The sequence below is a fragment of the Mesitornis unicolor genome, unplaced genomic scaffold (assembly GCF_000695765.1).
Source record: "Mesitornis unicolor isolate BGI_N332 unplaced genomic scaffold, ASM69576v1 scaffold33858, whole genome shotgun sequence".
NCBI classification, from domain to species: Eukaryota; Metazoa; Chordata; class Aves; order Mesitornithiformes; family Mesitornithidae; genus Mesitornis; species Mesitornis unicolor.
In genome coordinates, this window is record NW_010200359.1 from 6087 (window position 1) to 31413 (window position 25327).

Here is a 25327-nt window from a genome sequence, read left to right on the forward strand (position 1 = left end):
CAAATCTTCCCAAAGCATGAGGTAAAATGATATTAAAAAAGAAAGTCTTTCCGTTTCTCCTTATTTTTTCCAGTTTGGAAGTGTAGTGCATCATACATACAGTTGTGAATACTATCAATCTTAAATTGCAGAATTATCTCAGATTTAAGAAACTGCCTAAATTACACTGAATACTAAGGAGAATTTCTGTACACCTGCTTTGCCAGTATCTACAAATGCATGTACAAAAAAGACAGGATAGTTCCTTTAAGCAAAAAATATGCATATATATTCTTAAGCAGCAAGATAAGTGTATTTTAAATATACCTGCAACACTTTGTATCAAATGTTGACATTACAAACTCAACATTTTTTGCAACCCTTATGAGGAATTATTCTCAAGAACATCTTTAACTGCTACACCACTCGTGACACCCTATGATACTATCTGTGATGTATTTTATCACGCAATTTTAAAGCAGTTACTATGGATTACTATTTTTAAATATTAGCATATTTTAGAGAACACCTTGACCTGTGACATACAAAAACTTTTTTGAGTATGTAATAGTCTTAAGGGTAGTCACCCCCTTGATAATCCCTTATTTTACAAAGTGCAAGTATTTAATATTGCTTTAACTTCTTGTCCAAAAACACACAGTGCACTAAAACTTACAAATACCTGGAATATTAATTAATGACATTGCATTTACAGTAGTTTTAATGAGTGCTTACATGTAGCTATTAGTTAAACGACGCTTCCTCCACCAGAAATAAAAATTAACCTTATTTTTGTATGAGATGCTTGCTTTTCGACCTTTAAATAGTTCAACATGGGTTGGCTGTACCAAAATATTAACAAAACCACATATAGATTCAGACAAACAGATGGAAGCCATGCCATCTCAAAAATACTGAATGATGTCATCATGTTTCTCACGAACTCTATTCTCAGCATTAAAATTCCAAGGAAACAACAGAGGTCTGATGTCCCTTTCACAGACCCTGATGCCCATCAGACAGGTAAATTCAGTCCCATTCTGTATTTTGGTGATCCTTTAAACTGATACTGAAATGACTCACTCCCATATGAGTAAAAAAACTGCTTAAGAGCTTTTGATAACAAAACGACATGTTTCCCAAATAAACTAATACTAAATTTGAATCCCTTCATTTTTCAGAAGACTGTATCTCCATTATGACAAATATTGATGAAATCACGTTTATTTGCATGTGGCTGTTTAAATTCTGTTCAGCTGATAGCCTCTAGACAATATAATGCTTTCAAAGTGCTTGTCTTCTGCTTTTTCTTTCACTTTCTGCTCCTCTAAGGTAGACACGAGTTTGTCCCTTTCTTCAACTACTTTCATCATCTCAGTAAAAATTTCATCCTCCTCATTCAGATCCATCTCATCCTTAAGGCTGTCTAAAAGATCAGAAAAATAAGAGGTTAAAATCTAGATCACTCTGTCATTATGCTTTCAATTTTAACTGTTGTTGTACAGGTTGAATTAATATTATAGTCAGTGACAAATGAAGTCAATAGCAGTGAATAATCTTCATGTTACAGTTCAAGGAAAGTTTCTTCTGCATTTGGGCCATTTAAAGTTGACAATTAAGCCTCCTAATGTCTAGAGTAGATCTTCTTGCAAAACTTAGACTGGAAGGGGTAGAGAGAGCACTACTTGTTTATAAAAACAACCTGGAGTTTAAATTTAGTTTATACAAGATTAAAAGCCCATGTGTGAAATGTAGTACCTGTAAGAAAATTGAAAGTGTTTTCCAGAAAAAGTATTGAAAACTGCCATAACTTACAATCCACGTGCTTAGAACACAACAGGATATTTTTGAGTATTCAATGCTATGTAACCCTCCTTCTCCCTGCCTTCCTTCCTCCCACAGTCTCTTTTCTAATACCAAATGAAAAGACAAGCCCAAACTGTAATCCCAGGTACCTAAAAGCAGTTCCAAAATACTGCAGTAACCAGTAATGCTATAGATGACTTCTTTTGTGTTTAGGCGGTTGAAGAAACTACTTTCTGTTACTGCCCATCATCACATGTAGAGCTGGATGTTTCTGCCTGCACAGCACAATTAGTAGAATAACATGTGTGAGTGCTTCTGATCCAGTTCAATGTGGTACTGGACAGGTTAGCTTAACTGTCTTGACAGGAATTCAGATGAGAAGATCTCGCAAGCTGCATTTTGCTGGCTGAGCTGCACTCCTAGAAGAGCTCAGGAGGAAGAGCCTCAGTCACTCTGGTGCTTTCTGGAGCAAGCAGAGACTCATGTGGGTATGGTCCATCACTGCAGGCTGGAGCATACTCTTCCCTTTTACTTACCATCAATGGCCATTTTCTCTCTCAGCCTTTGTTCCAACCTGCTTTGGTGGTCCTCCAGTTCTAGCTCTTGGGCTCTAGGTACAAAAAAAATATGTTAAAGAATAAACATTTTAAAAAATATATATATAATATAATGTAGAATATTATATATATAATATTATCTCAACTAAGAGATTCTGCATTCTGTTTATCCAGTATGTTCTCCTCATGGGCAGTCAAGGCTAAAAGCTTTGCCTCTGCCTACATTGCCACAGCAATGCCAGAAGTACCACTACTGCCTTTTGCTTTATGTATGAGCTCCCTCATACATTGCACCTTGTAAGGCTTTAACCAGCTGTGCATTGATGGTGGCACCCACAACGTGATTCTGGATAGGACTCACACAAGAAGGGCCCTGCCAGTCCCTGTGCACAGGAACGGGTCCCAAGGCAAGGGAATTACCACGTGAGCACATCCAGACACCAACAGAAACACGTGAAGAAATTGGGGTGCAGCCAGAGCTATGGCTGGACTGCAGTTCTGCACACAGTACAGGGGCCTGGCTGAGTGATATGGAAATGATAAATGGCAATGAGCAGCCTGCACTGGTGTGTAATCCAGGGGGGAGTAATGACTGCTGCAGCTCTCATTGCCTTCCTACATTGCCCGGAAACAGTAGGGAAAATAGCTGTGAGTCACCTCCGCCTACTGTTGATTGAGTTTCCAAGGAGCAAGGTGAGGGAGCTACAGCCAATATTGTTTCCATCAACCACAAACAGTGCCATTTGAGACAGTTCTTAGTTGCTTTGTGTATCTGTTTGGTTCATCATTGTAGTGAATTCCTAGATCTTTTCCCATATGTCCAATAAAACCTGAGATAAACCTATCAGACTATTTTTCTTCCACAGGAGAAAGTGCCCCAGTGTTCATTAGGCCCACATTATGTAAAGGCAGAGCATTCACATACTATACTGGTTTAGAATACTGTATACGATTGCAATAATTTGAACCACCGTGAGAGGGAAGGATGAGGAGGGCTCTACTGAAAACGTGTGTTCAAAACAGATCGTAGCTACTCTGGGTACATTTATTCCCTGACAGTCTCAAACTGCAGCACACAGGAAGGGGTTCAGGTGTAATGTGACTAAACTTTTGCCCTGTCCCCTCCCCATCTTTAGCATTAATGCTTGTCCTTACTTACATAATCAGGAGCTCAGACTCATAACGCATTAATTTGTTCTTCTCCAGGACCAGCTCAAACCATTCATGTAGCATCTGAGTTTCATCCTTTGTGCCTGAATCTGTTTAAAATAGGAGAGTTAAGTGTGCATTACTGGCTCTCAGTGCTCTTACTACTTCAGTTCACTTAGATGGTTCTCATTTGCAAGCCTAGATGAGTTCAAATGCCGACTTTTTTTCTGTATGTAACTTACATCAGTAATGTATGGGTATAACATTCTTGTCTACATTTAGTTGAATGTTGTAGTTTATTGCAGTTAAAGGTGCATAAAATTTAAAAACACTTGTTTTGGAAGTCAAGTTTTTTTTCTTTCAAATGATCAACAGACTTTCTTTTTTTAATGGGCACTTTTTCTTTTCTTAGTTCTGGCTTTGATAACACAGTTTCTCTGTTGATACTGGTCTATATGTGTAAATGGATATCCCAGAAACGCAAACAGACTTCAGAATGTACATACTGGCAAGTAACAACTTAGTCCCTGCTTCCAGTGGGCATCAGACACACAATCAAATCCTCTACAAATTTCCATTCATTTACCAACCGGCCTCTAAATCTGCATCTGCTTTGAATGATGGGAAGGGCTGTGGGACAGGACAAATCTATGATTACTGCATGGTTTTGTAACCCCTTGGGCCAGTATATATCTGGAAGACACTATACAGACATGTAACATAAGGTGGTCTCTCTCTCTCTCTCAAAGAGCTCACAGCTTGACTCTGCCTTGCTGAAGAGGAAGATGGATTTCTTTTTCACCAGGTGAGGGTCTTTACTGCTCCTAAAACACCACCTACACAAAAATCTTTGGGTATTTTCAAGTGGCAAGCCAGAGTACATACATATTTCTTTACCTTGCTGTCCTTTTTAACACATGCCATCACTTCACATTTTCCATTCATCTCCTGCACAAAACAAAACCACCTCACCACCCTGTGATGCAGAATTACAGCAGCAGCACCAGCACTGCAAATGCCTCCTACAACATCTACTCTGCCCATCCACTCTCTAATGCCACAAAATAGCGATCACTTGTAGGAATCAAATATCTTACGCTACTCCAGGATGAGGCAACAATTTAGGTGACACACCGACCCCTTCAGAAGCAGAAAGCCAACAGCCAGCCCATGTTCCTGCCTCAGCATAGGGTGGTCACACACCCCACCATGCTGCTGCTGCATGTTGGAGGCAGACACAAAGCAAAAGAGGGTGCTGCTGGCAGGCAGGGGAGCACAGTGCTCTCCTCTTCAGTCCTTACATCACACTACTAGAAAGTCAAGCATAAAATCCTCATAAACCAGCCTGCCTCTTTCCTCTGGATGGAGATTTAAGTGATTTCTTCTGCGCCTTTATTTCAGATAACTGAGAGTGCTGAAATTTAAGCCCAAAGGTCTCAGGTTCGAGCTCCATAGATGACAGTCACAAGAATATCATTAAACTAGGTTACCAAATGGAGAGATAGCTGGAGTCCTGGACACCTCAGCAGCATTTCAGGTACCTTTCTGTTGTCATTTTGAAATGTCCTTTGTCCTCAGCCCCAGGAATTACCCTCTAGTCTCTACTGCTTCAGCTGTCCCTCACTTTAATGACAAAGTGGATTTGACTCCATTCAACAGCAGCAGTTTATAGCCCGTCTCCTGTGGGCAGTAATGATCTCAGCCAATGCAGCCCTTCAGCAATCTTCCTGAGCGGGAGGGAAATGGTTGGGTGTTTGGGATCACCAGCCCATTTGCGTGGCTTCATCAGGCACTGTCATCCCAGAGAGCCCGGGTCACCTCCTGTCAGCATCAGAAGAATTACATGGGGCTCCACGCCAAGGACTGGGGTCACACTGGCTTGGGTGTCATTTTGTGTTTTCTCATCAGGATTTGACCCTAATCTGAAGTTATGATGAAATGGGAAGAGAAAGCAGCAGGAGAAGGCAAAGAAATCTCGGTCCAATTTCTGCCCAATTCCATTAAAACTTGGCAGCAATGGATGTGTTCCTGTAGGATCTTCCAGGTTAGCATGCGGTGATAAAAAAAAAGTCTTATCAGAGTGACTATCAGAGACTTTCTTACTGGGAATGTCAATGGTAAGTTCTCACAGATTCAGTGCAGGGATGCAGCATTAGTATTCAGAGCCTTAGGTCTTCATATGACACCATCAGAAGTTATCATCAAAATTTGATTTATCTTACTGCCAGTGAAACCATTGCAATTGCAGGTATGTGTATGTCTTGCACACACACAGAGGGTTACTATTCCCTGTTTTCTGTTTTCTTGATTAGGCAAATTTTTTTTAATGTTTCCTCTTTACACTTTAAAAACCTCTCTAACTCTAGTAACAGACTGTGTATCATAGGTTGACTGAGGTAAGCAGAGAATAATGCACTTCGCAAAATTGCCACTCATTTCAGCAAAATCCTCAGTGCAAGCTGAAATAAAAATAGCCCTTGTTTTTCCTCCTTTTCCATCCCACAGGATGCCCCCACAAGTATCCCCCCGGGGCATTTTTTCCCCAGGCTTTTCAACTGTTTGTTAATAATAATGTTAATAGTTATTTCAATCTGATGGAGTGCTTTATGCCTTCCAAGGGCAAAAAAAGCCAATGAAACCTTTTGCAACACAGTACAGCAGATCTTTTTAAATGTTAGAGGGAAAACAATTTGTGAGTTTATTTTGTGAGCCGCACTCGTTTTTTACTTACAGCATCACTAAAGCAAAACTCTCCTCCTGGTTTATCCAAATCTCCTTTAATCTCGATCCTGTTTGAAAGTCAGATGTTCTTCTATTTACATTGTAGCTATTTCTATTTCCATCACTTCTGAGGGAAGAGGATGCAGAGGAGTATTTACTGAACACTCTTCTCAAAACCTCAACCTTCTGTTCTCCAGAGTGGTGCTACGCTGACCCTCTGTACAGCGGTCACACAGTGAAGGGGGCTTGGCCAGTTTTCTCCCTTCTAGGAACAGCTAAACCTCATAGTTCTTATTACTACAGCTTTCCAACAGATCTCTTTTGACTCTGCTGAAAATTCAGAGAAGTCTTGGATATGCTGCTGATGAATTGAAAAACTAGCTGCAACATGCGCAGATATTTGTTTACTTTCCAAAACATGGAGAGATTTCTCAAAGTTCTCTCAACACAGATTTTTCTTCTTTACCGTCATTCTTAATGCTTTGTTTAGTCAACTGATCGGTTATGCTAATTTCAGTGGAAAATGTGTTCTGAGATTTTTATTTCTGTATTTTCTTGTAGGCAGAAGATCTCCATAAGCCTCCACAAATGTCAGTGGAAAACAAAGCAATGGTGCCTTAGTGATTTATTATTTGGTATTTAGAACCAGAATAAAGGGAATAAGGGGCATGAAAAATTATTCATAGGACTGATACTTTTTTTTTTTAATGCATGAATTTTTGTCACTACAATTAGAAGATCATCAAAACCTCATTTTGCTCATCAGTCTTCATGGCAGTTGTTTCACACCCACGCATGTTCTCTTCTAATTCAGTTGAGGAGCTAATGAATAACTACCCCTAACAAAGGGGCCATTCATCCCGGGCTTACAGAATTATTAGAGGAGAGTTGCGTAAATGTCACTGAAGACGAGTGTTTGCAGGCCTGTCTCTAAATTTGGTTATTCACAACCTTTGCAGCTCAATATTATTGCTGAACTGTGATCGTTTTCTAATTACCTTAATAATACCTATTAAATCACTTGAATTGCATAAGTGCAGACCCGCTTAAGTACAACTTAACCAAATAAACACTGGTCATTCATTAAACAATAATGGCCATTATTTTTAAGAAGGTGGAACAGAATATTAAACTCGCCAATTCCTGCAACATTACACGTATGTCATTACAAGCAACAAAGCATTTGCATCTTGTTTGGGAAACCCACAGCTTCATGCTTTTGCATCAGAAGACTTAGAGACACAGTAACATCCTACGTTTCAGTATCTGCCCTATTTGTAACTGGCCACCTACACACAAGCAATCAACAGGGAGGAAAAAAAATAGTACTTTCACCTTAATGAGGGCAATCCAATTACTAAGGATGGGAAGAGAATGAGAAGCATCAATCTGTTGGCAGCCAGCCTTCTCTAGGAAATGCAATTGTCAAAACAGCAAAAACAAGAGGTGCCTCTAGGCCATTTACCCTGGTATCTAGTGTCTGTCCCAAGACCTAGAAACCTGTTGTCCCTCTACATTTCTGACATTTAAAAAAACCACCCACACATATGCAAATCAGCAAGAAAGAAAAAAGCTAACACTTCAAATCCTCAAAGTCTTTTTAGCATACTTTCTCATAGGCAGTAAGGTGGGTGCCATTTAATAAATGGTTATATTTTCATTTAAGAAAAAAAAAACCAACCTTTTAAATAACATTTGAAATAGGTTGGCAATATCAATTATAGGATATTAATTAATAAATATAAGAGGCAGGACAAACGCTTTTTTGCTGAACTGATTAGCGTAAGGGCTCTAACTGCTAAGAAACATGGCATTTAAAAAGTCAGCATGTAGAGATTGTGCTGGGTTGCCTAGCTAAGATAACAACAAGATCAGGTGCCAAAACATATCTAGGCTTTCAGTGTTGTGCAACTGCCTGTCACGAAAACAGGAGATTCAGCTTTCTAAACCAGAAGTAAATAAAGACACTTTTGCCATCGGGCTGTCAGCTCCCCAGACTCCTTTCAGCACAGAACCGCAGCCCCCTCTGAAGTCCCTCACACACGCGGTTCACACCCCCATCCCCACTTTAAGCCTGGCAGGAGCTCCCAGATGTTCCAGCCCTCTGCGGGAGGTCTCCCCAGTGCACTGGGCAGCACTGATAAAGCTGGGGTGGTGGGAGGACTCCGCAGTCCTGGATGCTTGGAGCAGTTGGTTCAGGCGAGGGAAAGCCTTGCCTCTGAGCAGGGCCAGGACAACAACCCTGTTATCTTCCACCCGTTGTGGGGAAAGCTGTGTGATTCGGGTCTGTGTGCCTGCGTGCTGCTGTTAATATAGCATGGCCACTGGCTCTAATCATATTAATGGCATTTCACACTCCGGGAGAAGTCATTAAGGGCTCTGTTACTAGGCACAGGCTGCTGCTGGCTTGGTAACTGAGATGCAGCTCCTGGAAACCTCACTGGTTCACTCCAGAAAATGAAATTAAGCTCAGTATAGGATTTTTAAAAATTGGAGGGAATGTAGATTCAGGTTCAACAGCAAGGCAAATAATTCCAAATCTGTGATAATCAACAGAAAATTCATAGCATTCAGCATAAAGGTTCTTGAGCTAACAGAGTTTGAGGAAAGGGGTAAACAATTATTTTTGCCCTTCCAGTTATTGTTTCATTTCAGATTTTCCACTGGATTCTATTTCAATGGCAATACTTGAAATCCCTCTGCTTTGAAAAAGGCTAAAAAAACCCCTACCACCAAATAAGCAAATACACACTGCTTAATTTACCTGATTCTCCTCTTAGTTCTCTCTCCAGTTCGACACCAAAAATCTCCAGAGCTTTTTGTCTTTCCTCCAGTTCTTCTAATTGGCGCTGGACTGCCTGCAAAAATTGTAATGATATAAAAGCTACAGACATAGCTTAAAAATTCACAGACAAAAGATGGTCTCAGCGGTTAGAGAAACAGCTTGAAAAGGTCTCAGAGGAGTCATGGGATTTGCAAACTCATTGAGCATATTAGGTGCCTAAGAAGTTTAATAATTCCACTAGGTATCTATCTGCATTTTTGTGAGGGTAAGTATTGTAGGAATTAGAAAAACCTCAGTTTTTCTGAACTTTACCTCTCCTGTTGCAAAACAGAGATCATAACATTTCTGTTTCTTGCAAGGTGTGAAAAGTCACTACCTTACACATTCAGAGGCACATATTCTGAGATGCTACACGAATAAAGCTCAAATAAGTATTGAAGGTTTACAGCTAGAAAGCTTTGCTACCTCTTTTGTTGTCCATGGGGCTTTGTTGTTTGTTTTGCTTTTATATTTCACAAGCTTTTGGCACAGGGAGGAAAGTGTCTAAGAGCTAATAAGTGATAATTCAGTAGCATTTCATGAAGGACTTCTACATTCACAGGTCCATCCATTTTAAATAGGATTTTCAGAGGTTCTGTGTGGATAATAGGCATAAAACACCTTAAAAGGTTGAATTGTCAAAGAGAGAGAGGGAGGCTCAGCAGTTTCCATTTCAGGCTGTGTTAGGGCATACCAAGCCAAGCTCTCAGCAACAGCCTAACAAACATGAAAGATGGTTCAGAAAGTTTGGACTTAAGATTGTTTCCACAAAGAATAAAACAAGAAAAGGCACATATGCATCTAATATTAGCTTGACCTAATTTACAGTTTTCAAACTATAGCACAGTTGCTCTTACTTTGGACTAAATAAGATACTATTCTTCTTTCCCATGGGTTTTAATCTGTCACAGATTTTATAGTAATGGCTAGATATTAGCATTTTCTAAAATCCACTGTCTATTTCAAACACAGACTTTCCTTTTCAGTTATGCACTTTGCAAGAACAGTGATGTTTACAAAAATGGAGATTTCAGATTCATATTTGAAAAGCAACTTCTTAGTTTTCTTTTTAAAATTAATGTTAGTACATTAGAAATAGCAAGCGGAAGCTTTGTCCAAAACTAACCACCTGCTATAGTAATACAACAGAAGACGATGGACAACACTACCTTCAAAATGCCTGCTCTCCCTGCTGCTATATCTTGAATACCATTACAACCTGAATTAATGAGATTGAATCTAGCTCAGGTTTCTCTACCCTGTGTTACAGTACAGACACACACATACAAAGTGCTAATGGCCACATAAGCCATTTATTTATATATACATACATGCATATAGATATGTATGTGTGGTAAGTGAACCTGAAAATTTTGACACCTGAGAGTATACAGTCTGAGATCAAGTCATGCAGAGTTGCATTCCCAAATCTTTGAACTGTTATTGGAAATAATAAAACATTAGCAGAGTCCAGAGCTTTTCCAGCATTTTCTGAAGAGCAGAGACTGTATAAAGTGAAGTAACTTTGTATCATTAAGAAAGAAAATGGTTCACTTTCAGTTTTATGGCAGAGAGGGAACAAAACCCATCACTGTATTTCCATACCCTCCTGTAGTACATTGGGTTAACAGTTGAATTTCTTACATTTACAGGGGCTGATGTTATTTCCCCTTTCTCTGTCTTTCCCTCTTGTTCAGTGTATTCTTCTCTTATTGCCAATCACTATTGCTCTTGTTCTTCATACACAATTACAAAATTAAGACAATCTTCTGGGGCACATGTGGATTTGTCACGTAGAGACACAAGACCTCACCACACACATCTTCCTATTCCTGATGTTTTGGGTGGATTTCAACACAGAAGGCAGCAAGCCACAGTGAGGAGCAAGGAGAGGTGCAGAGCCCACATTGGGTACACCCTGTCCTTGCTAGTCATTCCTGGGAGACAAATGGGACACTGCGAGCTACATTTTTCACCTGTGCTTTGTGAAGCCTTTTCAACTCCTCTTGTTTAATCAATTGCTTTGTCTCCTTCTCCAGCTTCCTTCTCCTTCTGACAGTCCTTTTTTCCTACAGAAGAGAAAGAGGAAGGAAAAAAGGCACAATCAAAGCATAAGTATGTAATTACAGGTTTACACAAGCCTTCCCCAGAATCGCAGAACTGTTGAGGTCGGGAGAGACCTCTGGAGATTGCCAAACCCAACCCTCCCGCTCAAAGTGAGGGGAGCTACTGCAGGGGGATTCAGGCAACCCAACTGAAATGAAAATATTCATGTAAGAATATTTTCATGCATTTGCCTACATTGACTTTGGCAACCCCTTAGTGAGTGCGAAATGTGTCTATCAATAAAAACAGTCTGAATTGCAAAGTTGACCATATACATTATTCTACTACACATGGCTACTGAAGACATCACTGTGATCAGGGAAGAAGCCAGGCACAGGCAGTGGGAAGCACCAGATTAAGAAAACTCAACACATTTCTATTGCTGTAGCTGCTAAGCAGTAAAATTCAATTTGGATAACTTGTAACACAGTAAGAGGGTTGTATCCAAAAGAAACAGCCATTGTAGGACGCTACCTGAAGCCCTACAAAACCTTTCCTAGTGCTGTTTCCCTACTGCGTTGCCAAGATTTTTTTTGCCTTTCCGTGGGTACCTGTCACTGCTGCCGGGAAAGCAGAGCAGCGTGGCTGCAGGGCTGGCCAAGGGATTCACCTGCACCTGCTCCATCTTGCCCTTGACCCAAGATATCTGGAAGTGCTTCAAGGCTGTGATTTTCTCATTTTGGAGGAGACAGAATATATGAGAATCATATACATGACAATTAAAAAATTAACAAGCCACGAAGCCACTAAAATTTTTCCCAGCAAGTTTTGCCAGAGAAAAATGGTGGTACTGGCAAAAAAGCAGCCAGAGCTGGCATGAAGAGAGGTGCTAGGAGGCAGCTGAGATAAACAAGCTGAGTGGGGAACATGCATCAAAACTGAGGCACTGCTAATGCCCATGTGCGACAGCTGCTCATTCACCCCACTCCTGGCAGCTGCCCCGGCAGTGCTGCCTACTCCTGCCTGAACTGTTGGGAGTTGCTCCTGTTCAGTCTTCTCCCACATCTCCCTTCTTTTCTCCATTTTGTTTAAACATTATTTAATTCATCATAATATTATCCTACTACAGATTGTTTTTCCTGTAGGAAAGATGAACGATGAATTCCGACATCTCGGTGCATCCTGACACAGATCCTGGCAGTATGTGTTGCCACATGCTGCTGCGCTTCTGCCTTGTGGCACTTTGGTTCCCCTGGAGCTGTGCAACTGGGTCTCCAATCAAAGCTCCACTTAGCTTTCAGCTCAGCTGTTTGTTTTTTTTTCAGTGTACTGGGCAGCCTCTTGTTTGCTTTGCTTTCTTTTCCCGTCCCCTCCTCCCCTAAAGGCAAGAAATCAAAAGGTCACCTCGTACTATTAATTCCACTTACTAATATTCCCTCCACAGGAAAGAAGTAAACACATTTCTGGTGAGCTATGCAGGCAATAGAAGCTCTGTTTCTTAAGATCAGAGCTGAGTATCAAGAGTTCACTGGTGGCTTAACCCCCACCACTCCTGCTAGCCACAGGAGCCAAGTTGGGGCTCAGAGATCCCAGTGTGCAGCCAGCCCTTTCGGCATACGGGGTCTGGGTGCGACTTCACGGCTCACGCAGTCGTGCTGATTAGGATAAACACAGTGTCTTCCACACAGCCTGCCTGTAGCACCTCTCCAATGAAGTTGCATTTCCCCAAGGGAAATCTGCATCTGTTTGGTTTAATTTTTTCAATAGTTTGCTTGTTGGGCTACATATTAAGGCCACTTAAGAATGCAGCTTCAAAGTGGTTTCAGCGAAACATGTCTGCTTGTCAAATTAAGAGCTCCTCTGTCAACACTGGTGTAACCTGGGGGAATTATAGATCCAAAGAGGAAACAGAAATTTTCATTTTCATCTATCCTTAAGAGTTTTAATGTATTTTTCTCTCCATGGCATGTAACCTCCATTGATAAAGCGTTCCCATCCCCACTTTGAGATATTGCAGTGTGTTTTAGATGAAAATCATATGATGAATCTTAAATACAGTCCAACTGAGCAAATATCTTTCTGTTTCCAAGTTAAGGTTACCTTGTATGTTAATGATGGCTTGGATTCAAATTCATCATCGGAGGAAGAAGCAGAATACTCAGTAGCTTGTTTTCTGACAGGTAGGTGTTCACATCCTAAAATGTAGGAACAAAATAGTCAGTGGAGCAAAAAATACTGTTCCTTAACCTACACAGACACTTTGCACCTGCCTTGAGTTGTAATCAGCAGCATCTAGAGCAATTTGGAAATGTGGCTGATGGCATTAATTAAATTTTTGATCCCTGTCAAAAACTCTGTCTGGGTATAGTCAATTTTTTCACGTATTACATACAAATAAATTAATTCCTTGAGTACCCTGCACATAGCACGCTGTTCTGAGCACACTCAACGTTCATTAAAATGTATATCTGAAGTTAGCCATATTACCCAAATGATTGTATAAGGCTCACTATACAGTGTAATTGAATGCAAAAAGTCTGAGCCAGCTCTTAAACAAATTACCCTTATGTGGCTTGTAGCATCTGGCACCCATTTTTACTACATGACATCTGCTCAGTGTAAAATAGTTGGCGTCAGAATGTCTGGTCATATAAAAAAATCACAAATGTAATCAGAAGCAAATGGACTAAGAGAACAAGGCTTTATCACACAGCCTCATGCAACATAAATATTTCATTAATTATGTCTAAACAAACGTCACTTATTTTTCTGCTTTAGGAATATTATCACATCATTGAACTGTTGATTAAAATGCCATAATAAGTCAGAAAAATCCATACATCACAACAATGCACTCCATAAGGAACACTCAAAGGCTGCCTTTGGAAGAAGCATGCTTTCAGAATTATAAATTAAATTACATTTAATTGCAGCAATTTTATCATGCCTATTTTTCCAGCATCTTGTTTCAACTGGGTGTAAATATTTGAATTTCTTCTTAATTTGTCTAATTCATAGCTTCATTCTCTTTATTTCAGAAAATAAAGCTGCTTTTGGAACATCTGTCTCTACGCTTCAACCTGCTATACGGTTAATGATTAACAGCTGGGCAACGTCCTGGAAATGTACATTATTTAAAGCTAACAGTGCCATTTTTCTTTGTATCTGTGAGGTAACAGTTGGCTTTCTACATGCAAGTAATATTCAGATTAAAATAATTTCCCATTCTCCTGGTGTAAATGTTTCTTCTTTGCCTTGTCCTGGATTCCAGTCCTGAAGAAGGATTCCTGTCTCAAGCCCCAATTTAAAATCAGGATCTACTAAACATGTTCATCCCAGATGGTAAAGCAAAGAAAGCAAATCCACAAAATTTGAGGCAGAAATTCTGTTTTTTGGCAGTGGTCTCAATTTTAGAAGCACCCAGCCCTTGTATTGAGGGTCCAGCGGAGCAGACCTCAGTCCTGCTCTTCTTTTTGCAGGACAGGTCATTGGGCAGCAGGGGTGCAAAAGCCCTGGCAGAAATGCCAGGTGGGTCACCAGCCTCCCCGGTGTTTGCCCTGTGCCAGAATTGCCATGGCTGCCACCATAAGCTGCTCCACCTTGCAGCCCTTGGAGGAGGGACACAGCTCCTATGTGCTGTCCTGCTGGGGACTTTCCGATGGTTCATAATTGCTGGGGTCCCATTCCAGTGCATGGGGTACCATGCACTGCCCCACATCCTGCGGACAAGAGTGCAAATCCAGCTGTGCCCCAACTCTGCCCCTGGCAGTGACCGTCAGCTGTAAAGCACTTCCTAGCACAAGAGGTGGAGGAAGGCATGGGGATATGACAGTTACTATTTCTTTTAGGGTGTAAACTCTCTTACCTTGCTTTTCACTGTGCAACAGAAAGTTTGCAGTAAGTACCCTGTGGTCAGGCTGCTGATGAAATCAAGTTTCATGGTAAGCAAAAGCAGCAAACCTTACAGCCTGGCAGGGCTGGAAACACAAGCAATTACACGCTCCCTTTCTTCTCTCAGCTGTGGGGACAAGTGACTGCTTTTCTGTGTCCTCCTCTTTGAGGGATATCAATAATTCAAAAAGCGTTACAAGGGTTAGATGAAAAGCAGCCTACTGCAACACAAGGGCCCATGCCTCCTCCTCGGGAGTGTGATTCGGGAGCTGTTTGCCTTTCTGGGACAGAGAGGGTGTCAATGACTTCTCCAGAGACTTCCAAGAGCCATCTCATGAGCATGAGGAAGCTGATGTCTGTGCACAGAATAGATTCATAACATCCACAGTCCTCCCAATGCCTACCTGCTATGGAGAGCCAGGTATTTGCAACTTGCTCTGCAGAGAAAAGCCATTTAGATTGCCCCAGAACAGCTTGGCCTCTCAAGGGATGTGGCACCCATAGCCCTGTGAGACAACAGCCACCTGACTGCAATCAGCAGCATACTTCATCATCTCCAGCTTAAGAAACCTACAGGATGAAGGACCACGTGAAGCCATTCAGTGATGACATACCCGATGCAGCTACCTGTGGACGTAGACAGTTATGGTCTCTGTCACATTTACTGTGTGCACATTTCACAGCAGTGAAGTTCTCTGTTAATATCATGTGGATAACTGAAGCATTGGCTGCTCCAAAGAGCAGCCTAGAAGCACACAGCAAAGTGACAGAATTGGGATAAGAATACAGGTTTTTGGCTTCCAGCTGTGTGGTCCTGCCACATTTCAGGGATATAGAGACAGTGGGACAGTGCGTTTCCTTCAGCACTAGAAAGGCAGCCACCTAGTGCTCTGCTCAGCTATTTTTTTCCTTGTAGGAAAGACCAGAAATATACCCTAAAACATATCTCAGATGCAAATTTCAACTTCAGGACAACTATAACAAGCACTGTAAGAAATTTCCTCACTGAATGAACATGCCTTATTGCAGAGCTAAATACCACAAGTTTATTGTATTTTTTTGGGAAAAAAAAACCAAACAAAAAAACCCAAAAAAACCCAAAACTAAACAAAAAAACCCCACTCTTTTGTATTACAGCATCTATAGATTCTACTATAGATGACTGAGCATTAATCTTCCCCATCTCCAAAGAGGCAAGAACCGGCAGAATTTAGTTGCCAGCTGAGAGGATTTGGATAAGGAGTTCACACTTAAAAATGTTCAACCTAGGAACTTTTACATTCACCATCTCATTTAAATCTGAAGCTTAGAAATGCAATATTAAAGTTAGATAATAGTAATTTGTCTGCTCCAAATATGTCAAGCCTTAAAGCTCGATCGCTTCAGAAAGTATCTCAAAAACATATGTTTTTTTCCAAATACTAACTCTTCTAGACTTGGGCTTTCTCTTTACAGCCACCTCATTCCTTCAAAATGGGAGTTATTTCTTACTTATTTCTTAAATATTCTAATATCTCCTTAACTTCCAGATTAACATATGTTATACTGGAGCTTTTCATCCCCAGCTAATACAACTTTATATCACCAGGGATGGTCAGCCCTAGTTTTAGTTCTTAATTATAAAGGTGAAAGGAACAAGTATTTCTGAAATCTGTATTAATCTATTCCTGATTCCTACCTCACAGTAGGTGCTAGGAGTTTGGTTCTAGCATACCTGATTTACAGCTTTCAAATCACAGGAAACTAAGCATTAATTATTATTGTTATTAATGGTTATTGAATCTGACAGCGTCACAGAATACACTTCAAAGTACAAAGTTGGAGGAAACCTCCAATTCTTGATATCAGGACTTAGTATCCCTATACATGTATGTTGTGAGAGGCAAGAAAAAATACATTCATAAAATTGAAATTCCTTCCTATGACCAGTTCCTTACAGCTTGGTAATCCAAGGGTGGGTCTCAAAGACGCTTTGCTCTGGCCTAAGTGCGCTGCCACCCAATGCCATCAGTGGTAAAATCCACGCTGTATTTAGAGGGATCAACTGGACCAAAGTCCAGTGATTCTGAGAACCCCTCCCTTAACATACAAATCTAAGGTACTTGCTTTCCTAGGAAACTTGAGGTCTTCTGCACAAAGAGGATCTATTAGACATGGGAGCACTGCTGATTTTTCTGGAGATTTACAGGGAAAACCACACTGTCACTCTGCATGTCACAGCTTACCTCCCTTTCTGGGGTTTGTGTGTCACAGTAATGACTGTAGTCTAAATATACAGAAAGTCTTGGAACAGGAACTGTTCTTATAACATAATGTTACATTAATCTGTTGGCTTCCTCTGTAAGTGTCCAAGATTGCATATTTTTATAAGGTCATTGGAGTTAATTATGACCACTTCATATACTTCAGTGTTTACAAAAGAGAGAAGCAAAGCTACACATATCTTTTGGGGCACTGGTGTCCCAAACCAGATGGGAATTTCCATGGAGTAGGAGAGGAAAAGAAAGGCCAGTAGAAATTGAATGGGCTTAGTTATTTGGCCTGACATCTCTGCTTCTCCACACAATTCTCATGTGGTCTTAGGCATGTAATTTAATCTCGCAGTGCCTCAGTTCCCCTTCTAAAATATGAAATCACTGAGATAACAGTGCCCTAGCTGACAAGAACATTGCAAACACACAGACTTTCAGTGGTACAAAGATGCAGTAGTGGGAATCGTGTATGAACCTGAAATACTGGCAAGCAATCTCTTTTCAATCTAAAAGTGCACAAAAAGAGCAAAGTGAGTTCATAACATATCTAATTTTCTCATCAACTAAATTGGCTGTCCTGCTTAATGAAATGAGCCATGTAAACAACACAGAATCACAAACTGAGTTATAACAACTCTCATCTCATCTAAGGGATTATTCTAAGGATGTTATCACATGATTCCTACTCTATTAGGAACTCTATTTTCTCTCTAAACAGACTTTGCAATGCCTATATTCAATAATTATAATAAGTTGGATAATACTTTCAGATTGCAGAGCAGGGGACTGCAACACACATTAAACCAGCATGTTTTCCCAAAATATTTAAAATATAGTATTATTCAAACCTAAGAAGAACTTTTCCCATTTTAGTAGGAACACAACATAGTAATTATTGTAATACATCATGTTAAGAGCAAGTCCACTTGGTGTAGTTGATGGGCAATGACTAGGTGTAGACTTAAAAAATGCTTCCCACTGGAGACCACAGTGTGATGGGGATGCCTGGTTTTCTGAGTTGTTAGATGAAGGATGCTCTGAGAATCACATCCAAACATCCAGGAGTGAAAGCAGGAGTTATTCTATCCATTTTAATGAGCTTCAGATTAAATCTTTTATATACCGTATATCTTCCTCATAGTATGCAGTACTTCTGAAGCAGAAAGAATGCAAAAAAGATCTGGCTAGGAACTTACTAAGAACATTTCAGTGGCTTCACATTTTACATACAGATTGTTATTTCAATGCCGCAGTACAGCAGCAATTCTGGGGTTACAGTTTGGGTTGCAATTTAATCAAGTAAGAAACAGTTATGTCAAAAGAACTCAATAGGTTAGTTAAATAACTGGCACTTCCTATAGTAGGCTTGTGGAAAGACGGATCACTGAGAAAGAGAGGTGGCTGCAGCCCTCATACCTCATATTTTATACCTGAAACTGTGCTGCATTTAATTATTTCTGAGCCTATGTTCAGATTATTCCAATTGATGTTTGTCTTACATTAATACTTCTTGGACTTGTCCGCAATTTTAATACTAACATTGTTCTTGCATGCAAACATGAAAATTGATGCCTTTTAATGACTGCTCAAATAGACTCACAAATAGGTCAGAGTATGTCAATAAGGTTCTATCTCCTCTCAAATAAAACAACAAGGGGATATTAATGACACACAAAGCTTCCAAAAATATGTCTACAGTTGTCACTGTGACAGCAGACAGTGCCGAGGAGGCATCTAGGGAGAGAGCACATACACAGAGCAAAGCTTCTTGCTATTGCAACTGTATTGCTTCAGTCTCTGAGCTCCTCATGGAAAGGGTCGCAAATGCAGTCTACACCACACTGGAGTTTTCGGCACTCACCTGCTACCCTGCTGTGTTTGCCTTCCCACAACACGCTCAATGTCACAGCAGCAGCTGCTCTGTACAGCATCCCACTCTGCCTCACACCTCCTTCCACCTCAGCAACTACATTTTCCCATCCCAAACACATCTGGACAGCAGTGAGCAGATCAAACCCAAGTCTAGTGAGCTGTGCTCTGCTTGCAAATAAACTGCTCACAAATCAACTCTGCTCCTTTAAACCAGAAGCAACCTCTAAATATTAACCAAAAAAATAAATAAATTATTAAGTCTTCCTATGTAGAAAGTAACTATAAATTAAACGTAACATACAACAGATACGTGTTTGTATGATCACACACAGGTATTCTAAACGTTAAGTGCTACTCTTAGAAATAACTAATTCCACTCAGGCCCTCACCTGTGGAAGGATAATATAGCCTCTCTTCTGGAGAATGGTCCTCCATGAAAGGCAGAGATGGCACAAAGGAATTCCCTTCTCTGTCACAAATGTTACTTCTCAGTCTATCAACCAGCGACCCAAGATTGCCCTTCTGTGCAGAGTCATCTAGATTGTCCTTGGAGGTGTTCTTGGGCTCTGGAGATGAAAGGAGGAGGTACTTTTCATTACAGATAATTATGTCATCCGTGGGACCCCCTGGTGAAGTCTCTTTAAAAGTAAACTTTTCAAGGAGTCCTGGGACATCCTCCATCCTAGTGCAAGATGATTTCTGAGGTATATTGGTCATCTTGGAAGGCCTGCTGTGAAGACTGTAGACTGGGAAGGATACCTCCTCGCTGTAATCCCTTAGAGATGTCTTTTCAGAGCCGACAGAAAAATGAGACGGATTTAAGAGAGTGCTCCCATTTCCTAAATACTCTCCTGCCCGCTCCCTTACTTTAAGCTTCTGTGGCTGAGCGTTATTTGCACAATTATTGTTACTGTTCCTTTGGCTTAGGGAATAGCCAGGAGTACTGGGAAAGATGAAGAAAGCTTGTTCTGAAGAGGCTTTGTCTTTGCTGTCTGAGTCCTGCTTTAGTCCTTCTGGAGATGAAGTTAGAGGCTCCAAAATAGACCTCTTGATCGCATTGGCTATGACCCTCAGCGGTGATTTTGGCCGGTCAACTGTGTGGTCCCTGACAACTGCATCTGGCCTCCTCAAAACATCTTTTGTGTCTACTGACAAAGCTGGTGGAGGATCATCTGCAAATGACACAGGACAACCAGACAGTTTGAACACATCATTTCTCCAGTCAGCATCCTTCTCCTCTGATGTCTCCAGTGCTCCTTTCTTTTGATATCCCAGACAGGTTCCACTTAAGTCCACCCTGTTTGAATCATACGACAAGGGTCGCTGTTGAGTACAAGGCACCAGCCTCTTTTTTACCTCCTTTAATTCTTGCTTAGACTTTTCTTCTGGGTGCCTTGAATTTTTGTCATCATTTGTTTTCAAATCCGGAGATGACATAATTTTTGTCTTCCTATTAAAATCTTCTGGTTCAGAGGTATATTTCTGTTTTATTTCCTTCCAGCCCTGGGCTGTGTATGTCCCAGTGCCACCATTTGCATCTTCAGGCTCAGATAAATCAGCAGCCAGTGTCCCATTAAGAGGGGTCTGTGGAGAACCTCTGGTGCTGCTCTGCAAAGGACAATGGGGCACATAGAGATGGATGTCCTCAGGCATCTCTCTGTCTCTTTCTTTTCTTTGAAATACTGGGCTGTAGGATGTGAAATGTCCTCTTATAACTTCTGGTGGTTTCTTGTGAGAAGCCAGCTACAAAAAGAAGATTTTTTTTAAAGGGGTAGAAAAATACAGTTTAGTGTATCTTTTATTTCATACAATATTTTAATCAACTTCAATCTTAACGTAATACTAATAAAATTAATATTTTCTTTCTATATCCACATACATATGTAAATGATAATAAAATAGGAAAAAAAGATGTTCCCCCTAAAGGGCTAATATTTCTGTAAAAGTGAAGATCTAATACTTCTGGAAATTTTAATAGTGTAAAAGTAATGTTATTCATGCTAAGAATCTGTCATACCTGTATGAATTGCCTTTAATATTTTATTTAGAAAGAAACAGTCCTATCTGCAGGAAAATAAACAAAAGCAGATCTGCTGTGTTCTCCCATGTGCATTCCAGTTGCATCACCTTAGAGTTTCCAGCAAGCACAAGAGACCATAACCTATCCTCTCCAACTGCTTTTTATAAAATTGCATGCTTACACAGCACAGGTAGGAATGAATGAAGTGACCCAGAGAAGAATGTAAAATGCAAAATGGTGGTTTTGAACAATTCAATTAGTTCTATCTCATGATTATTTTTCCTTTGGTCAAGATTTAAATCCATTACCTGGCCACTGAAATCTTCTGCTGGAGATAGTAACAAGGATAAATGCCCACATTAACTAGCCAGCAGACCAAAACTAGAGGTTTTTAACTTCTTAAAAGGGAGGCATTTTATCCTTAATGCTGTGTGATAATGGATGGTGAAAAGATTTAATTCCTCTTTCCACTTATGTGTCAGATTCCCAAATTCACATGGGTGAAGCCATTACTCTGTCTGACTTCTCATTTCCCAGAAGCATCAGAAGCAAGGCAATAATGATTATTCCCTGCTTCACAGTGGTATTTGATGACTAAAATTAATATTGGCCAGGGTTTCAGACAAAAAAAAAACCAAAACATGAGAAACACCAATAAACAAATATGCATGCTCTTAACCCTCTCTCTTTAGGGTAAGAAAAAAGCTGCCAAGTCTTGCTTACAGAGTAGGAGCTGCACAGAGGCACCTCTCCTCAAGCACAGCATGGCCAGACACCATTGTGCAGCTCTGCTCCCCTGGGACATTCCTTTCCTGGCCCTATTGTCCTGGACCGGATTTCAACTACTACCATGGACGTGGAAGACTTGGTTTTTTTGTAATGCAGACCTGAGGTCAAGCAATTTTAATCATGTTTGACCCAAGGGTGAGGACAACAGGCTAGGACATAGAGAATGTGGGCTGGTCCCCGCTCCACCTGCCTCCAAATCTGGGGAATGTGCTGCCTTTTGCTGGGTGTGGTTGGTCACAGCTCCTGCTGCAGCACTGCACTTAGGCCAGGCCCACCCTTCCTTGGCCTTAAAAAGTAATAATTTAAAAGAAGCAGAAAATACAAAGGAAATCCTAGGTCTTGACAGAAGATGGGAGGTGTAGAGTCAAGGGCCTGCTGCAAATTAGAAGTGTTCTGCCCACTGGATGCAAGGGTTAAACATTAAACACAGGCACACCTATGTCTAAGGGCTGCAATGGCCTGAAATCACCCAGTCTACCATGTCAGGTTGCCAATGGCCAGCATTGGCCAGCATACCCCATACCTCAGCTCCCACATTTACTCTCCAAGGCCAGTACTGGCACTTGCCTTTCCCCTGGTGATGGAAGTGGTATTTAAGCCACCCGAATGTGGTCCCCTCTCATCCCACCACTACTGGGAGCTGCCCTTGACCAACATGCCATACATGAAGACTTGTCTCCTTCCAGCCCTGTGAGCATGCGGGCAGACAAACAGCCAGCTCTGGAGCACCAGGGGACAGAGATTTGGAGGGTTTCCTCTCTTTTGGGCAGAAACTGTGGCACAAAGAAAAATGCAGTGGCAGTTAAGGGAAGGACAAGGTGGTGGTGCCTACATGTTGGCTGATGGAACAGGTTAGTGCCTAACTCTCAGTGCGATCAAGGTCTGAGTCCTACAGAAAGCAAATGCCACTTAGCCACATGCTTTGGGAATAGTTATATCAATCAGAACATCAAAGTCTCTCCCCTGTGTACAGCACAGGTAAAACTTCAGCTTCAGTAGTTGCTGTGAGGACCCAAAACTATTCAAAAGAGCAGAGGCTGCTGAGACAGCCTGCCAAGAGCAGACATGTCCCAACAGCAGCTACACTTATTTTGCTTTGCATAGTTCTCCTTCGTACCTGTGTCTGGGAGTGATCCTCTCCAGTACCACTTTGACAGCTAGCTGAGCTGTCCTTCCAGTGCAGCACTGATTTCTTGCTGGACAGTAGAGGGAAACCTGCCAAAGACACAAATTTTACCAACATATTTGTATTGGTTTTGCCTTAAATAAAGTTTGTAATTAAAGAACAAGAGTAGAAAGTTTAAAAGTAATCTGCATGCAGCTGTACCTGAAGAACTGACCTACAGTAATGAAGTTTATGGCCTCACTCACATATGTGTGCATGCTGTGCCAAACACATGTTGACATTTTCAGCGGTGGACCTGAACTGCTTCCACTTTTTGGCTGGATGTCGTGAAGCAGCTGTTGAGCTCCAGAAAACTTTCTGGAAAACCAGCCCTCCTTAGAGGGCTTCCAGACCTTAAAAGCAGAGGCAGTCAAAACAATCAGCAACCTATGAAGCTTTGAGTAGTTCTGAGAAATGAAGAAAATGGATGACTTCTGAGAGGGCTGGGAAAGCAATGGGAAATGCAACCATCTGCAGGCAATAAGGACAGCAATAATCCTGTGGTGTCCCAAGCCAGGCCAACGGACTGAGTGCTGGGGGCTCTCCCAGAATCAGGCAAAGTAACTTATCGCTAATGGCTACGAACCAAAACTAGCACACACAGACTTAGACCTGCTGGAAGAAAAAAGTAGGGAGGTCACTTGTACCTGAATAGAGTCAGGAGAGCTTCTAATACTTGTGCCTGTGGGAATTTTACATAATAAATAATCTTTGGTCAGAAGAAAAGCATCTCTGAGCCAAGATATTACCGTGTCAAGCTTTAACATGACAAGTGTATTTATAGCTGAATTATTAACTCCCAAAACCAATTATTATTTCTGAAACTCACAAAGGCTCCCAAAGCAAACTTTGGTTCTTCTATGTAAGGATTAAAAGCTGCGTAAGGACAAAAGCAACACGTCAGAGAGAGAAGAGTTCCTGCATGTGGACTTTAGAAAATGCAAGCCAGGGAGGGAGGCCAGCTTTCCTTTCCTCTCAGTGTCTCACCTGCTTGTTCCCAATCTTGGTGCAGTTTGTTACGTTCAGTCAAGAACCAAGGAAAACGATGTGCTGGAGTTCGTTAAGTAACTCCTGCAGGGACCAGCAACCTAGGGTTGACCTTTATATTCCATATAGCTAATTGAGCCATGTGAAAACACGAGAAATCCGGAATCAGGATAAAAAACTCCAGCATCGCCTGTATAAGTGAGCCAGGGGTGGTTGGCCTGGTCCACTAAAGCCCTTCTCCTCCTGACATGGGCAGCACACTCAGGAGAAATGCAATCTCTGCAGCAGCGACAGCTGTAACACTGATGAAGGCATAAAACGCACAGCCCAGTGGCCCACAGGGCAATGGCGTGTGCCCATGGGGACAACTACCACCCACTACAGCTCTTGTGGGCATGCATTAGCTGACAAGGACAGGGCCTGCACACCTGAGAACATGGCTTCGTGCAAAGCCATAGCTTGCCATCTCTCACAGAGATAATAAATTTATTCCCACCAAGATGCTGAACCCATATTTGTAGCTTCATTATTCAAACCAGGATTTTTAAAAAAGTCCCCTAGGGCACTATCATAATCTATCATGACCTGCTTGGCCCAAAAGCTACTCCAAGTGACCGAGATAAATTAAGAACACAGCATTCCCTGTGGCCGTGATTTTGAAAGGTAATATCCTGCTCTGAGCCTTTCAGCCAATATAACCATGACACTGATTTCCTTTCCTTGGCTGTGTACCTTGTGCTGTTTATGAAGCATATGCGTTTGGGGAAGTAAGTCTGAAAAAGAGACAGATTTTTCTTTCACATGACTGATGATCATATGAATTCTTGTAACCAAATATTAAGTGGATTAAATATAGAAACTAAGACTTACAGTGTTCATCCAGAGAGTAAAAGAAGCCTTTATTCTGTTCCCAGGATATGCTGAATGTGCTTTACACCTCGTTTTAACAGCATACTAGAGGTTCAGACAAATTCATGCAGTGCATTGCTTCTCTCTCAAAGGCTTTTAGCTCCCTCTAGAGCTCTTCGGAGACACACAAAAATTTTAATAAAACGATGAGAAAATCAGCTGGCAAACGATTAAGTAATGCACTTGCTCGGAACAAGCTGAAAATGAGTAAAAATTAAGAGGGATCCTCGGCTTTCTACCCTTCGTCACAGTCTGTCCTTTTTTTTCCTCCCTCAAACCTGCAATAAGCATAATTCTTGTTTGATCTTTTAAAAACTGAGATCAATTAAGGCAAGATTTTAAATCCAAGCCTTTGGTGAA

The 25327-nt window shown here is 41.1% G+C and overlaps 1 protein-coding gene across 1 annotated transcript; it reads right to left on the bottom strand.

The window, feature by feature from the left end:
- Nucleotides 1-1220: 1220 nt before the first annotated feature.
- MICALCL (MICAL C-terminal like) lies at nt 1221-20750 on the bottom strand. The gene is made up of 7 exons (XM_010189731.1): nt 19487-20750; nt 13183-13277; nt 11013-11105; nt 8977-9070; nt 3502-3601; nt 2322-2395; nt 1221-1405 (listed from the first exon to the last, which is right to left on the bottom strand). The coding sequence occupies exons 1-7, from the start codon at nt 20748-20750 to the stop codon at nt 1221-1223; spliced, it is 1905 nt and encodes a 634-aa protein (XP_010188033.1).
- Nucleotides 20751-25327: the final 4577 nt, after the last annotated feature.